The 17,004-nt window shown below is 48.7% G+C and overlaps 1 protein-coding gene and 1 long non-coding RNA gene across 2 annotated transcripts; one reads left to right on the top strand and one right to left on the bottom strand.

Moving 5' to 3' along the window:
* Positions 1 to 545: 545 nt before the first annotated feature.
* On the bottom strand, positions 546 to 4,701 carry FAM25A (family with sequence similarity 25 member A). The gene is made up of 3 exons (XM_012787999.2): positions 4,494 to 4,701; positions 1,972 to 2,034; positions 546 to 736 (listed from the first exon to the last, which is right to left on the bottom strand). The coding sequence occupies exons 1-3, from the start codon at positions 4,564 to 4,566 to the stop codon at positions 603 to 605; spliced, it is 270 nt and encodes an 89-aa protein (XP_012643453.1). The 5' UTR covers positions 4,567 to 4,701; the 3' UTR covers positions 546 to 602.
* Positions 4,702 to 7,479: 2,778 nt separating this feature from the next.
* LOC105884278 (uncharacterized) lies at positions 7,480 to 10,588 on the top strand. Its single transcript, XR_012922989.1, has 5 exons — positions 7,480 to 7,765; positions 8,302 to 8,489; positions 8,611 to 8,824; positions 9,317 to 10,118; positions 10,488 to 10,588. It is a non-coding gene; the product is annotated as an uncharacterized LOC105884278 (long non-coding RNA).
* The last annotated feature ends 6,416 nt before the right edge of the window (positions 10,589 to 17,004 follow it).

Raw genomic sequence — 17,004 nt, 5'->3', positions numbered from 1 at the left:
ACAAGCCTGACACAAGTCTCCAAGCGGAGATTCAACACTGGCTTCTACAACCAGTAGGCAGTGGACTCAGTTCCTCCTTGACCGGATTCTGTAACTATAAGCAGAAACTTACATGAAGCGGCTCAGTGGGAGCCTGCCGAGCTAAACTCTTATTAGGTTGATCTGTTATCCTCCCTGAGTCCTGCAAGAACATTTCAAGAAAACCCCAAAAACATGCAAGACAAATTATTGTCCTCCTTGAGGTGTCTTTAAAGCATTGGGGGGCCTGAAAGCTATTAAGATACATAGTTTCTGGGGAAACAGCCTTTTAGGACATGTAGCATAGACACTAATGATCCTTTAAGAGCTCCTTACTGATGAGAAATCTTAGAATGCGAGAGTGAAGCATCCGATAGGTTCAGGGGAACCTATCCACCCTGCAGCAGGTGTCTTGTTCTGGCGTCCACCCGGCAGAGGAGAAACCGGGGACATGCATGGTGTTCTCAGTGAAAAATACTTGGCTTAGCATTTTTATCCAAATAGAAATAAATCCAGGACTCAGTGTACACATTTGAGGGTTTTTATTGAGATTCGGGAAGGGTTGATGGTGGTGGCAGCTGTGCTCACTGTCCCAGCTTGCCTAGGCCCTCCGCTGCATGGGTGACGGCATTAGTGACTGTGTTGGTCACTGTCTCAGTGAACTCCTTCACCACTTTGTCCCCTGACTCCTGGGCCTTCTTTAAGGCATCGCCAATAGCTGTTGGGAAGAAAGAGGAAGAATGTCTGGTGAGCCATGCACTGAGCTAGCGTCCCCTGGAGTGGCTGTGGGATGAGGCTGTCTTATTGGACAGGTCCCTGGAGCAGCCCAGTGGGACCGAGGGTGGCAGGGCTCCTAGCGGAATGAATTCAGATCTGGTCTACTCGCCCACAACTTGCATTTCTGCAGTGGAGTGAGACAGAGCACCTGCTCATGGGTGTATTAAATACTCATCCTTCATCTTTCTGCAAACTGCCTGCTTGAATCTTTTGGCCATTTTTATATTGGGTTGTTACATTGGATTATCATTTTTATTATAAATATTTTTCATCAGTTTGTCATTTTGGATTGGTTTATAGTTTGTTGGGGTATTTTTTACTAAGGAAAATTTTGAAGTTTTGTATTGTCAAATTGACCTAATATTTTCTTATGGCTGCTGGAATTTCTGCTGTAGTTGAAAAGATCCTCCCGTCCCTGAGATTGCATCATAGTCTCCTGTGCTGTCACTATGGTCTGACGGGTTTGTGCTCCCCCAAGCTCACATGTCAAAATCCTCACCCCTAATAGGATGGTATTCAGAGGCTGGAATTAGCGCCCTTATGAAAGGGACCACAGAGAGCCAGCTGGCTCCTTCCATGCGAGGACATTGCTGGAAGTTGCCATCTGGGAACCAGAAGGGGCCGTATCAGACACCCGCCTTACTCTTGGACATCCCAGCCTCTAGAACTATGGGAAATAAACGTCTGTTGTTTATAAGCCACCCAGTTCATGGTATTTCTTTATAGCAGCCTGACTTAACACAACTGTCATCTAACAATTTAATAAATTCATGCATTTAAATCTAAGTCCTTGATCCATCTGGAATCTATTTTGTAGGAAAGGAATGAGGCATACATAAACTGTTTACATAGTCCTATTCACAGCACACGTACACACATAATCTTTATATAAATATGTATTTACATAAACATACAATTTTATATCTTAAATGTTTTGTCCCAGCACACTATCACATAGTCTTGTGACCTTGTCTTCTTAAGACAGAGAGGACTAACTGGATGGAGCCCTAACGCAGAGCGGATTCTGTGGCCGCAGAGGCGCATGGATTATAGCACACCAGCTGAAAGGATGCAGCAGCAGGGCAGAGATTGACCTGCTTAGTCAAAGAAGGGGTTGGCCCTAGCACCCAGCTTCCCTGCCTCCCCTCCCCCCCCCCCGCCTCCCTCCCGCCTTACCTTTCTCCCCAACCTCCTTGGCATGGTCCACCACCTCCTTCACCACTTCCTCCACGGCATGAACTGAAAAGAGACAAATCCAGAGTGAGGGCACCTGCAGGCCTGTGGGCCTAGGTGCCTCTGGCCATCCAGGGTGGGGCTCCAGGATGCTGTCCCCAGCCAGGATGGGCTGGTTCACGGGAAGGACTCCCAGCCGGCTTCCTTCAGAGATGCTGGGAGACAGCTGAGTGAGCCCAGCTAGGGCACGGGGCCCTGCCCCTGCCTGGTGGGCCTGGAATGCCCACGAGCTGGCCCTCCTGCCAGCTGGGGCCCGGAGCCCAGGCCAGGCCTGTTTGCCCCGTCACAGCCCAGCAGGATGTGCCGGCTATTCTGCCTAGGGTCAAATCCTGAAGCCTTTAAGTCCCCCAAGGCAATTCCTCCAATAAGAGGGATTTCTCTGCCCTCCTCCGGTTGTGTAAGGTGTGGGTGGGAGCCTGCTGGATCAGAAAGATTTCGGAGTCAGAAGAACTGGTTCTAATTCTTACTCCACCCTCCACTGCTTGGTTCCCTCATCTACAAAATGGAAATGGTGCAAAGCTAGAGGGCTGGTGAAACATTAAAGGGGTGGTCAACACCAGCTGCAAAGTCACAAATGAAGTAAGGACATGTCTGCAGCCGTTAACTCCAGCAGGAACTTCTTCCCAGTAACGCCCGACAGGAGAGCAAGCCTTCCCGCAGGCAGCGCGCACCTCTGCATGCGAAATGGGTTTCCAGGGACTTGGGAGACATTGAAAATGGCCTTTTTGACTTTGAACAGAATCAGACTTAGCGGCTTTTTTTTTTTTTTTGAGACAGAGTCTCACTCTGTTGCTCAGGCTAGAGTGAGTGCCGTGGCGTCAGCCTAGCTCACAGCAACCTCAAACTCCTGGGCTCAAATGATCCTCCTGCCTCAGCCTCCCGAGTAGCTGGGACTACAGGCATGCACCACCATGCCCGGCTTTTTCTATGTATTTTTAGTTGGCCAATTAATGTCTTTCTATTTTAGTAGAGATGGGGTCTCGCTCTTGTTCAGGCTGGTTTTGAACTCCTGAACTTGCGTGATCCGCCCGCCTCGACCTCCCAGAGTGCTAGGGATTACAGGCGTGAGCCACCACGCTCAGCCTTAGTGGCTTCTTAATGAAGAAATATTTGATGGGAGGCCGAGGCGGGCAGATTGCTCAAGGTCAGGAGTTCAAAACCAGCCTGAGTAAGACCCCGTCTCTACTATAAAAAATAGAGGCCGGGCGCGGTGGCTCACGCCTGTAATCCTAGCACTTTGGGAGGCCGAGGCGGGCGGATTGCTCGAGGTCAGGAGTTCGAAACCAGCCTGAGCGAGACCCTGTCTCTACCAAAAATAGAAATAAATTAATTGACCAACTAAAAATATATATACAAAAAATGAGCCGGGCATGGTGGCGCATGCCTGTAGTCCCAGCTACTCGGGAGGCTGAGGCAATAGGATCGCTGAGCCCCGGAGATTGAGGTTGCTGTGAGCCAGGCTGACGCCACGGCACTCACTCTAGCCTGGGCAACAAAGTGAGACTCTGTCTCAAAAAAAAAAAAAAAAAAGAAAGAAAGAAATTAATTGGCCAACTAATATATATATATATATATATATATATATATATATATATATATATATATAAAATTAGCCTGGCATGGTGGCGCGTACCTGTAGTCCCAGCTACTCGGGAGGCTGAGGCAGTAGGATTGCTTGAGCCCAGGAGTTTGAGGTTGCTGTGAGCTAGGCTGACGCCACGGCACTCACTCTAGCCTGGGCAACAAAGCGAGACTCTGTCTCAAAAAAATATATATATATTTGAAACTTTAACGTATAGTAAAAATAAATAGGCCGGGCGCAGTGGCTCACGCCTGTAATGCTAACACTCTGGGAGGCCGAAGCGGGCGGATTGCTCGAGGTCAGGAGTTCGAAACCAGCCTGAGCAAGAGCGAGACCCCGTCTCTACTATAAATAGAAAGAAATTAACCAGCGCATGCCTGTAGTCCCAGCTACTCGGGAGGCTGAGGCAGCAGGATTGCTTGAGCCCAGGAGTTTGAGGTTGCTGTGAGCTAGGCTGATGTCAAGGCACTGTAGCCTGGGCAACAGAGTGAGACTCTGTCTCTAAATAAATAAATAAATATCCATCTTCCTTTTTCAGCATAGGCTATTCAGGAGAGGCTGTTTTGACACAGAAGAGCTCCCCAGGTCTCCAGAGGGGAGACCCCAAGCTGCCAGCTGCTCACCCAGGATTTAGGTTGCCCCCTGTCCCCGGGAGCCTCCTCTGGGCTGGCCCCACCTGGGCCTCAGCCACAGACCCCAGGGGCAGGCTGAGCCTCAGTCACAGCACCCGCTTCACGCTGAGCTGCCCTCCTGGCTTTCGCCCCAGCCACATCCTGTCCCGTGGGGCAGGTAGGCAGAGTTCCCCACGGGGCCAAGGCCCTCTCCTGCCTGCTGGGATCAGCTTCCGACGGGCCCAGGTGGAAAAGAGCGCCAGGATCCTTACCGGCTCCCTCAGTGGCCTTCTCAGTGCGATGGGCCAGGCCCTCAGCGGCAAGTTTCCCCAGTCCTCCGAGCATCGTGCGGCAGCTGGCGGTAGCCAAGTAGTATGCCGGCGACTGGTCCAACGTGCTTTTATAGACGCCTCTGCTGCCTCTCTGGGTTCTGGGGCACCAAGCCCCCGCCCCAACCCAGTAGGAGGCTGGGCAGGTGAGTCAGCAAAGGCGGTGGCAGCAGGAAGAGGCTGGGCGGAGCCGCCCCAGCGGTGGGGTGGCAGCATGGGATCCCCGCACCCCATGTCCTAGGGACCCTGTGAAGGACAGGGACAGGGAGCAGGGCTGAGGCTGGACAGGAGAGGCCAGCTCTGGACATGCCCCTCCCCCAAGGCAGGGGTCCTGAGTGCTCTGGTGGATGAGAGCACTTGGGGACAGTAGCCCTGCCAGTCCTCTGGGTCCTAAGGTCCCCAAGCCTGGGCACTAGTGTGTACCTGGTGATGAGGCCTGGGACTTCCAGCCTGCTGCTCAGGTCCCCAGTATGGCCTAGTCAGGGAGTTGGAGGTCCTATGGGGCTGGGCGCCTGGGCAGCACCAGTGCCCAGGAGCACAAGTGGGGGGGGGCATGATTCCCCAGTTGCCAAGGACCCTGGCCCTGCAGAGCAGCTTTGCCGCGTTGGTGGGCAGGTGGGGTGCTCAGGGTAGTGCCTTGCCCAGGGCAGATGAGGACACAGCAATGACCAGAAGTGTAGTCACCCTGGCTTGCCGGTCAGCTGATTCTCACCCAAGCACGTGAGTGGCCCAGTGCCGGGGCAGCTGGCAAATGAGGGAACCCAATCTTCTCTGTGCCTTGGGGCCCAGCCTCTCAGGGAGGCTCTGTGAGGTCAGCAGTGTTCCCCCCCCCCCCCGCCAGGGGTCCTGGAGGAGTAGACAGAGGATGCTACCACCACTCAGGGAGGTGCTTCTGGCCCTAGCTGGAAGTTCCCGGAAAGCAGCTTCACCGGCTCCCAGCACATCACGTTCGCAGGGAACCAGGCTGCTCCCTAGTTACTCAGAATGGACAGAGATGCCTCAAGCCACCTGCCACATACTGCGTCCCTTAGTCACTAGCCAAACCTGAGCCTCAGTTTCCTCATCTATAAAATGGGGACAACCATCCATGACTTCTTGGCTATGTCACTTGCATGCTGTGGGTGGGACAAAGCATGCAATCTCTTAATAGACACCTGTTCCCTTGTCCTTGTCACTGAGGTGCTAGGGAAGTGTCTCTTGGCAGTGAGCCCCAAACAACCAGTAGGGTGGGCCAGGAGGTGGCTGGGGCATGAGACTGCCTTGGAGCCAGAGGGCTGGGGGAAGTGACCCCTGCTGGCCAGGATTTGAGGTGAGAAGGCCCAGGCCTGGGGCAGGAGTCTGAGGCCACCTCCCTCCATGCAGCCTCCCTCATCCCTCGGAGCTGCCATCCTGGGTGTGGCAGGGCCTGATTAGTGTTTACCTGACTGAGGGCCACGTCAGCCTGGGCCCCAGGAGCTGAGGCCCTCTCACATTCCCATGTGGTGCTGGGGGCTCTGGGGCTGTGGCTGGGACCCTGGGGTGGGCAATGGGTACAGCAGGACCTCTGGGTCACAGGCCACAGGGCCATCTCCTTTGGACAGGGGTGGATCAGGGTGTGAACACTTTGGAGAGGGCCTCCAAGAAAAAGAATATAATAATTGACTCTTATATGCTTTACAAATATTTATATGTAAGATCCTATGGACCCAGAAAGGGCCATGAAATTGGGGTGCCCTGGAGCTCAAGCAGGTCCAGACAACTCTGTCCCTCATTACAGCCAAATTTCAGAGTGTTCCACCCAGGGCATCAGGCCAGCACTGCAGGGGGCGGGGGGTGCTTCTGGGACATGGTTGGTGGGAACTGGGCTGAGGGACCCCCTGGACCTGTCAAACTCCTTCTCTGTTTCCTCTGCTGCTGCATGTGTTCCCCCCACCCCCACAGGGGCCCTCCCTGTACCTGTTCCCCTGACAGACGTCACCTACTACCTCTGGGATGGCTTCCAGACCCTGCAGGCTCCTTCCCGCGAGCCCCCACCCTGGGGTGTCCTTCCTAGTTCCCTCTCTCAGGGGCTCAGCAGCCCCAGACAGGCCCTCGTCAGGACTTGGCGACTCAGCAAGACTCTGGCCCAGTGCCCAGTCCAGAGCCTGGCTCCCCACAGCCTCAGGGTCCCATGCCCTTTGCCCCCTCCACACCGTCCCCTCCCCTGACACCCTGCCCTTCTTTAACACGCTGCCTTGGGTGAGCGCCATGCCTCCAATGAGCACACCACAGTCCCGGTCTCCTGGCAGGGCTGGGTCCCGACATGGATCCTAAATGCCTGATGGGGAGGAGGCGAGACGCCTGGGGAGGCCAGGCTGCCCGGGACCTGACTCAGGCCCCAGGTGCTTGTGCTCTAGCCCAGCTCTGGTCCCACTTGGCCTTCTAGCCCTAGCTGTGACCAGTTCCCCATCTTCCCAGCCCAACCCAACCTGTGTACCCCGGCAGGCAGACCCCTGAGGGCTGGACCCCTTTCTAGCTGAAGAGCCTGAGATAGCCCAAGACTCTCCTAACCATAGATGGATTCTGGTCTGAGGGCTGGGCTTGGTGACTCCTGCAGGGAGCAACTTCACCTGCCTGGATGAGGCTGAAGATGACTCAGGTGTGGCCTGCCCAGTGGGTGCCTACCCTCCGCCCTCCGCCCGCTGCCCTCCACCCTCCATCATCTCATCTTGGAAGAGGCCCAGCCCACACTGAAACCCAAGGGAGCCATCCCTGAACACAGGCACCCAAGTCAGCATATCCTGAGTCGGAAGGTCAAGTCCAGCCTTCCCCGCCCCCCCCCGTTGCCCCCCCCCACCGGGGAAGGGAGAATCTGGCTTTGACGGAAGCAGACCAATTCTGCAAGTGGAATTTGCCCACAACCCAGTTTGGCAAAGGGCCAGGGGCTGAGTCACCAAGTTGAGGAGAGCCTGTTTGCAGACAGCGACTTGCCAACTTAGCAATTATCATTTCCGAAAAATAAATGGTTCATTTCAGATAGTTAAAAACTTAGGGCCATCTCATTTCTGGAGCATGACGATTTCTTGTGTGAGTTAACCCGCGGACACGTCACAGGTGTCGTGAGTTTTGTGAGAGTCCCGCCTGTGCTTTCTCCCACCTCTGCTCCGTGGACTTGAGCCCACAGTGCGCTCGGTGTCCCCGATCCTGCATGAGCCGACCCTGCTCCAAAGCAAGACTTGCCCAGCAGCGTCCACAGGGTAAGCCCAGGTCCTGGAGAAACCAGAAGACATACTCAAATGGGCACCTGAGAAAAGGGACTGTTCGCAGAGGTGTGGGCGGAGGTAAGGACACCAGTGAAGAGGGTGAAGCACCTGGGGACCAGCAATAGTGGGAGCTGCTATCTCCCTGGGTCTGGCGGGCAGTAGAGGCGTCCACAGACCCCGACGAGAGCCAGGACCCTAGGAGGGATCTCCAGGCGAGAGCCGCAGCCGCCAGCGGAGGAGCATGGCCACTGCCACACCACGCGCGGCAAGGAAGAGCTGGGGAGCAACAGCCTCTCCTCCCCTCTCCAGTCTCCAAACAGTATCCTCCCCCATTGTCTGAATCCTCCCAGGGCCAGAGGGTGAGGGAGCCCGGGGGTGCGTCCACGAGGGCACGGGCGGCGAGGAGGCAGGCGGCGAGCTGCTGTGGAGGGGCACACAGACACCCAGCTCCCGCGCCAGACTGCCGGTCCAGTGGGAACATGGCGGCAGCGTAAGTCTAAATCGTCCCATCTCTCCTTGAAACTCTACAGGGCACCAAGGAGGACAGAGAAGGAAAAGGAAAAGGATAAGGAGGAGGAGCAGGAGAAGAAGGAAGAAGGAGGAGGAGGAGGAGGAGGAAGGAAGGGAGGAGAAAGAAGAGAAGCCCACCATCAACACACACATCAGACTTAACTTCAGAGGAACTAGGAAGCTGGGAAGACATGCAAACCCAACACAGGTGACACCTGCAGGACTGACGCAGGAAGCCAGGGAAAGGCAGAAGAAAGGGCGCAGGAGGGCCCCAGTGGGCGGGGGCGGGGGTGGTGGTCTTGGCCGTTGCCAGCAGTGCTCATTCCCAGGAGGAGAGGAGCAAGGAGAGGCCCCTCGGTGTGAGAACGCAGACCTGGGGAAGTGAAGAGAGTAGGGGCAGATGGTGCCCAGGAAGTCCAGAGTGCGGCATCCCGGAGAGCACCACTTCCCCAGAGAGGAGGGAGCCCCCTGCGCCGGCTGCAGCAGCGGAAAGGACGCCGGCGCTAGAGCCTTCCAGCCGGCAGAGGGCTTGTGGCTACGCAAGTGAGTCTGACACTTTCGTGAAGGAAGGACAGGTGCTGAGGAAAGGAGCCCAGGGACCCCTCCCTTAGATTCCCACGGGGCCCCACACCCACCCAGGAATCTCTGAGGTCTGGGAAATTCCACTGCATATTTGAAAGACACCACCATGAACAGAGGGTTTCATGATTGGTAGGGCAGGTTTCTCTCTTCCAAGTCAATAGTATAGTCGCCACGCATTCCTCACCCCGACTCCCCGAAAGTTCACTTCTTACATATAACCACAGCACAGAGATCAGAACCAGAAAATTGACATCAGCATATTTAACTCAATTACATTTAAAATCATTTCATGAAATAACTAAATTTTTAAATTTAAATTATTTAAATAAGTTAAAATTAACATATTAGCTAAACTAAAGACCAGTTTTTCCACTAGTGTCCCTTTTCTGCTTCAGAATCCCACCCAGGATCACACACTGCATTTAGTTGATATTTCTTCTTCATCTCCTGCAGCTTCTCAGTCTTTGCTCATCTCTTTCATGACCTCGACACCTGTAAGCAGTACTGGTCAGTACTTGTCAAACGTTCCTCCATTCAAGTTTGATGTTTTCTCATGATTGGACTAAGGTTGTGCATTTTTGGCAAGATGACCACAAAAATGATGTGTTGTCCTTCCCCGTGCACCATACAACAGGGTTATGGTGTTGATATGACTTATACTGGTAACGTTGAACTTGATCATTTGGTTTCTGCTGGGTATCTCCACTGTGACGTCACTATCTTTCCCCCTTGTAGTTAATAAACATCTTGGGAGAAATAGTTTGAGATTACGCAAAATCTGTATCTCCTGAAACTTAAAAAAAATTTATTTTTATTGTGGTAAAATATACATGACATAAAATTTACCGTCTTATCCATTTTTAAATGCATAGTTGGGTACCATAGAGCAGGCGTCCTCAAACTACGGCCCGAGGGCCATATGCAGGTGTTTTTGCCCCTTTGTTTTTTTACTTCAAAATAAGATATGTGCAGTGTGCATAGGAATTTGTTCATAGTTTTTTTTTAACTATAGTCCGGCCCTCCAACGGTCTGAGGGACAGTGAACTGGCAGTAAACTAGTCAGTAAACGTGATTCTCACAGGATTGTAGGTAAGCAATTCTGAAACAATTTTCTGCATATAGTGGAATTGAACACGTAAATTAATATACTGTAGATAGTAAGAACTGGGTTTGTCACGGTTGGAGAAAGAAATTAAAAATGAAGAATGGAGAACACTCTTCCAATACCCCATGCGGTGCTGGATTAAAATCTGAGGTATTGGCCGGGCGCTGTGGCTCACGCCTGTAATCCTAGCTCTTGGGAGGCCGAGGCGGGCGGATTGCTCAAGGTCAGGAGTTCAAAACCAGCCTGAGCAAGAGCGAGACCCCGTCTCTACTATAAATAGAAAGAAATTAATTGGCCAACTGATATATATATAGAAAAAATTAGCTGGGCATGGTGGCGCATGCCTGTAGTCCCAGCTACCCGGGAGGCTGAGGCAGAAGGATCACTCGAGCCCAGGAGTTTGAGGTTGCTGTGAGCTAGGCTGACGCCACGGCACTCACTCTAGCCTGGGCAACAAAGCGAGACTCTGTCTCAAAAAAAAAAAAAATAAATAAATAAATAAATAAAATAAAATCTGAGGTATCAATGTAGACACATATTGGACTTTTTTTATTTTTTTATTTTTTTTGAGACAGAGTCTCACTCTGTTGCCCAGGCTAGAGTGCAGTGGCATCAGCCTAGCTCACAGCAACCTCAAACTCCTGGGCTCAAACGATCCTCCTGCCTCAGCCTCCCAAGTAGCTGGGACTACAGGCATGTGCCACCATGCCCGGCTAATTTTTCCTACATATTTTTGGTTGGCTAATTAATTTCTTTCTATTTTTAGTAGAGACGGAGTTAAAAAGTTTGAAAAAGTTTAAGAAGTTTGAGGACTCCTGCCATAGAGTATATTCCCACTGTTGTGTAAACAGCAAAACTGAAACTGTTTTCATTAAACAACTTCCCGTTTTCTCCTCCCCCCACCGTCCCTGGCAACTACGATTCAACTTTCTGTTTCTGTGAGGTTGCTGACCCTAGATACTTCATATAAGTGAAATCATACGATATTCGTCTTTTTTTTTTTTTTTTTTTTTTTGAGACATCTGTTGCCCAGGCTAGAGTGAGTGCCGTGGCGTCAGCCTGGCTCACAGCAACCTCAATCTCCGGGGCTCAAGCGATCCTCCTGCCTCAGCCTCCCGAGTAGCTGGGACTACAGGCATGCACCACCACGCCCAGCTGATTTTTTGTATATATATTTTTAGTTGGTCAATTAATTTATTTCTATTTTTGGTAGAGACGGGGTCTCACTCAGGCTGGTTTTGAACTCCTGACCTTGAGCAATCCGCCCGCCTCGGCCTCCCAAAGTGCTAGGATTACAGGCGTGAGCCACCGCGCCCAGCCTGATATTCATCTTTTATAACTGGCTTATTTTACATAGCACAATGTTCTCATAATGTTTATCCATGTGTAGCATGTATCAGAATTTTTTTGCCTTTTTAAGGCTGAATAACATTTCATTGCACATATGACCATACTTAGTTTATCCATTCATCTGTCAATGGACAGTCAGGTTGCGTCCATGAACATGGGTGTACAAATATTTCTTCAAGACCCTGCTTTCAATTCTTTTGGATATATACCAAGAAGTGATATTGTTGCATCATGTGGTCATTCTATTTTTAATTTTTTGAGAAATTGCCATACTGTTTTCCATAGCAGTGCACCATTTTACATTCCTACCAACAGTGGAACTAGGGTTCCAATTTCTCTACATCTCACCAACACTCGTTATGTTATTTTCTTTTATTTAAAAAAATAGCAGTCATTGTAGTTTTGCCTTGCATTTCCCTAATAATCAGAGATGTTGCGCATCTTTTCGTATGATTATCAGCCTTTTGTATATCATGTTTGGAGAAATGTCTATTTCAGTACTTTACTCATTTATTAATTGAGTTACTTTTTACATTGTTGAACTCTAGGAGTTCATTATGTATTCTGGATATTAACCTCTTATCAGATATGTTATTTGAAAATATTTTCTCCCATTCTACAGGTTGCCTTTTCACTCTGTTGATTGCGTTCTTGATGCACAGTTTTAAATTTTGATGCAATTCATTGATCTATTTTTAATTTTGTTGCCTATGTTTTTGTTGTCATATCCAAGAAATCATTGCCAAATCCAATGTCATGAAGCTTTTACCCTGTATTTTCTTCTAAGGGTTTTTACAGTGCTAGCTCTTATTTTTGTCTTTGATCCATTTTGAGTTAATTTTTGTAATGGTGTAAGGTACTGGTCCAACTTTATGCTTTTGCAGGTGTATATCCAGTTTTCCCAACACCATCTGCTGAAGATTGTCCTTTCCCAATTTAACGGTTCTGACACCCTCAGTGAAAATCATCTGATAGCTCCTCAAACTTTTGCAGATGAATTTGAGCATCTATCAGTGAACTTTATTTGCAATAATTATTTCTGTGGTTTGCCTAATGGTGATTCACTATTGCCCTCTTTCCTCCCATATTACTTAATTGGAATTCTCCCTTCTCCACATTCATTTAACCCATTATTTATTTATATTAGTATGGATTTATGAATATTAGATAGTAATCTAATACTATCATTATTTACTTTGTTGCTCAAATTATTCCAGCTTTAGCCATTAGAAGTTCCTTCAGGCCGTGCGCGGTGGCTCACGCTTGTAATCCTAGCACTCTGGGAGGCAAAGGTGGACAGATTGCTCAAGGTCAGAAGTTCGAAATCAGCCTGAGCAAGACCCCATCTCTACTAAAAATGGAAAGAAATTAATTGACCAACTAAAAATATATAGAGAAAAAATTAGCTGGCCATGGTAGCGCATGCCTATAGTCCCAGCTACTTGGGAGGCTGAGGCAGTAGGATCGCTTGAGCCCAGGAGTTTGAGGCTGCTGTGAGCTAGGCTGACGCCACGGCACTCACTCTAGCCTGGGCAACAAAGTGAGACTCTGTCTCAAAAAAAAGAAGTTCCTTCAGGTTTGCTCCTGTGTTCTTTCAACAAGCCTCTATTTTTCAAAAAATTATTTATTTTTCCTTGTTTATTTTAGTGTTTTCTGACTTTCTGGAACTCTAAGGTGTTCTGGGCTCATCTTGCATTTCCCATGCCCCAGCCCTACAATCAACCACTTCTGAGAAGCCTGGCCCCTATCATTAAAGACTGGCATTTAGACACCAAGATCTGGTGCTACATATGCTTATTATTTCTGGGTGTCATTGTGTCTAGGAACTCTCAACAGACAGAGCCAGGAAATACATGTGTGTGTTTACTAACCTATTCATATATATTTCTGTATCTATCAGTATATAAATTAAAAACCCATGTGCCAATGTGTCAGTCGGGTGTGGTGGCTCACAATGGTAATCCTAGCACTCTGGGAGGCCAAGGTGGGAAGATTGCTCAAGGTCAGAAGTTCGAAACCAGCCTGAGCAAGAGCAAGACCTGGTCTCTACTAAAAATAGAAAGAAATTAGCCAACTAAAAATATGTAGAAAAAAATTAGCCAGGTATGGTGGTACATGCCTATAGTCCCAGCTACTCGAGAGCCTGAGGCAGTAGGACCGCTTGAGCCCAGGAGTTTGAGGTTGCTGTGAGCTAAGCTGATGCCACTGCACTCTAGCCCGGGCAACAGAGTGAGACCCTGTCTCAAAAAAAAAAAAAAAAACACACAAAAAACAACATGTGTCTACATTGATACCTCAGATTCTAATCCAGCGCCACATGGGGTATTGGAAGAGTGTTCCCCATTCTTCATTTTTTTTTTTTTTTTTTTTTTGAGACAGAGTCTCACTTTGTTGCCCAGGCTAGAGTGAGTGCCGTGGCATCAGCCTAGCTCACAGCAACCTCAAACTCCTGGGCTCAAGCGATCCTGCTGCCTCAGCCTCCCGAGTAGCTGGGACTACAGGCATGCACCACCATGCCTGGCTAATTTTTTCTATATAAATTAGTTGGGCAATTAATTTCTTGCTATTTATAGTAGAGACAGGGTCTCGCTCTTGCTCAGGCTAGTTTCGAACTCCTGAGCTCAAGCAATCCGCCCGCCTCGGCCTCCCAGAGTGCTAGGATTACAGGCATGAGCCACTGCGCCCGGCCTCCCATTCTTCATTTTTAATTTCTTTCTCCAACTCTGACAAACCGAGTTCTTATTATCTACAGTATATTTCTTTACATGTTCAATTCCACTATATGCAGAAAATTGTTTCAGAATTGCTTACCTACAATCCTGTGAGAATCACGTTTACTGACTAGATTACAGAATATATGTACAGTGCTTTTTGCCTTTAGCTCTACAGAATCTATTCAGTATACCATTCTCTAAGGTTACGTGGGTTTTTCTCTTTTCTTCCCCACTCCCTTCAGTGCGGTTATTTTCTTCACTTGTATTAGAGTTAGGTTCATTTATTAATGTTTCTGTTAAATTTTGGTCTCCCTACCCACACATTCTAGTTGGTTTTTTTTTTTCTGAGACAGAGTCTCACTTTGTTGTACAGACTAGAGTGAGTGCCGTGGCGTCAGCCTAGCTCACAGCAACCTCAAACTCCTGGGCTCAGCGATCTTACTGCCTCAGCCTCCCGAGAAGCTGGGACTACAGGCATACGCCACCATGCCTGGCTAATTTTTTCTACATATATTAGTTGGCCAATTAATTTCTTTATATTTATAGTAGAGACGGGGTCTCGCTCTTGGTCAGGCTGGTTTCAAACTCCGGACCTCGAGCAATCCACCCACCTCGGCCTCCCAGAGTGCTAGGATTACAGGCGTGAGCCACTGCGTCCAGCCTCTAGTTGGTTTTAATTGTCTGTTTATATTTTGGGTGTGTGAACATGATTATGGTTCTGAGAGTCAGAGCTACCAAAAAGACAAACTCAGAGAAGTGTCACTCTCTTCTTGTCCCTGCTATCTGGTTCTCAGTGCCCACTTCTTTCTACCCCTTCCCCACCTTCCCACTGTAGGGAACCAATCTCTTTAGTCTCTGGCTTCTCCTTCCTGCATTTTCTTTCCACAAATAAGCAGAGATGTACTTTCTTATAGCCTCTTTCATTCTTACAGGAAGGATAGCATGCCATACATACATACTTCACTTTTTTCTAGCAGTGAAAACAAGTTTTTTTTCAAGACAGGGTCTCTCTGTCTCGCAGGCTGGGGTGCAGTGATGCAATCATAGCTCACTGCAACCTCCAACTCAGCAGCTCAAGTGATCCTCCTGCCTCAGCACCCCAAGTAGTTGGAACTACAGGTGCATGCCACCACACCCGGCTAATTTTCTATTTTATTTTTTTTGTAGTGACGGGGGTCTCGCTCTGTTACCCAGGCTGTTCTCGAACTCCTGAGCTCAAGCTATCCTCCCACCTCAGCCTCCCAGAGTACCAGGATTATAGGCGTGAGCTGGTGTACCTGGCCAAAACATATTTTTATTTCTTTTTTTTTTTTCTTTTTTTATTGCTTTCTTATTTTTTTTTCACTCAGTGGCTGACAGTGTCAGTTCTATAAAACATATTTTTAAATGTGGAAAAAGAATACTCAACATTTTAACATGAATTTTAAAAATAAAAGAAGACACTTAATAAACAATAGTAGTCATGAGGGAAGACTATGAAACAGAAATGCCAGAACTCTGGGATGACATGGCCAAATAATAAGAATAGATAGAGCAGGAACTACATAACTCAGGAATAAAAAAGAAGACAAAGCTCCTGGTCGTCAGGAGTTTGAAACCAGCCTGAGTGAGACCCCGTCTCTACCAAAAATAGAAATAAATTAATTGACCAACTAAAAATATATATACAAAAAAAATTAGCCTGGCATGGTGGCGCATGCCTGTAGTCCCAGCTACTCGGGAGGCTGAGGCAGGAGGATCGCTGAGCCCAGGAGTTTGAGGTTGCTGTGAGCCAGGCTGACACCATGGCACTCACTCTAGCCTGGACAACAAAGTAAGACTCTGTCTCAAAAAAAAAAAAAAAAAAGCTCCTGGTCGTGAGCGCTGGCTGGCCTTGGGGGTGGGGCTGTAAGGGAAAGTGCCAAACCCACTGAGAGAAGACAACTAAGGAACAGAAAGTTAAGTGATTTGTCCAGTCACGCAGCAAGTCTTAAGGAAGAACTCTACTAGCGAGGAAATGGCTGCCTCCTCCTCCTCCAGTGATGGGGTCAGTGGACGTTCTGTCGCTGGATCTGGTTTCAGTGTCTCAGACCTTGCCCCACCACAGAAAGCCCTTCTCACGAACCCCAAGGAGCTGGAGCAGTGTTAGAAGATGGCTCTGGGAGAGTCCTCTGAGAGTCCTCTGAGAATCAGCGTGGCATCCACGCTTAAGCAGGTGAAACATGGTCAGCAAGTTGCTCGGATGGAAAAACTAGCTGGTTTGGTAGAAGAGCTGGCAGCTTAAGCCCTCTTCAGGTTGATGCTGCCTGGGTGGCCACCTCTGGTGGCAAGTGCAGAGCCAGCGAGGGACTTTGCACAGCTTACATAGCCTTTCAGAGATTCACAGCTACCTCCCTGAAATGTTGATTCACATTTGTGCTTGGTTTCTCTGTATCTATCCACAGGCAACAAATGCTTAAACATGTTATCTTGCAGGGAAAATTTGTGTTTATTTGTTTTAAAAAGTATTCCGAATCAGATTAAGACAATCAGTTTCAGAGAACTAGGAAGTTTAGGTTTAAGCAATATTTATAAAATTTTCACAAGCCAGGTAGGGCACATGCCAGAATTGGCCAACTGAATGGCCTCTATCCTGTCACCCATGTAGTGCCTGGAAATCTTCGCTAGTCAAGTCCAAGGTCAGGATCTGTAGTTACAAAATATATTTCTGACCTAAAACAGTTATTTTTGCAGATAAATATGATTTCAACTCAGGACCTGTCCAATTATTTCTAAATGTTTGGGGTTTTTTTCTATTTTTAGACATCTAATTCTATAGATTTTATTTTTTTCTAACCTCTTCTAAATATGACAAATGCTGGCAAAAAGAATTACTTTTTGAATGTTGCAGCACTTGTAAAAATAGCAAAATACTTTTAAACACAGAAATTCTAAGTTCATCTCCTTGGTGTATTCAAGCAATTCTATAGCAAATAAATCCTTTGAAAGAGCTC

This window comes from Microcebus murinus, chromosome 14, assembly GCF_040939455.1.
Source record: "Microcebus murinus isolate Inina chromosome 14, M.murinus_Inina_mat1.0, whole genome shotgun sequence".
Taxonomy (NCBI): domain Eukaryota; kingdom Metazoa; phylum Chordata; class Mammalia; order Primates; family Cheirogaleidae; genus Microcebus; species Microcebus murinus.
The sequence above is the reverse complement of the archived record's forward strand: the minus strand, read 5'-3'. Positions and strand labels throughout refer to the sequence as shown.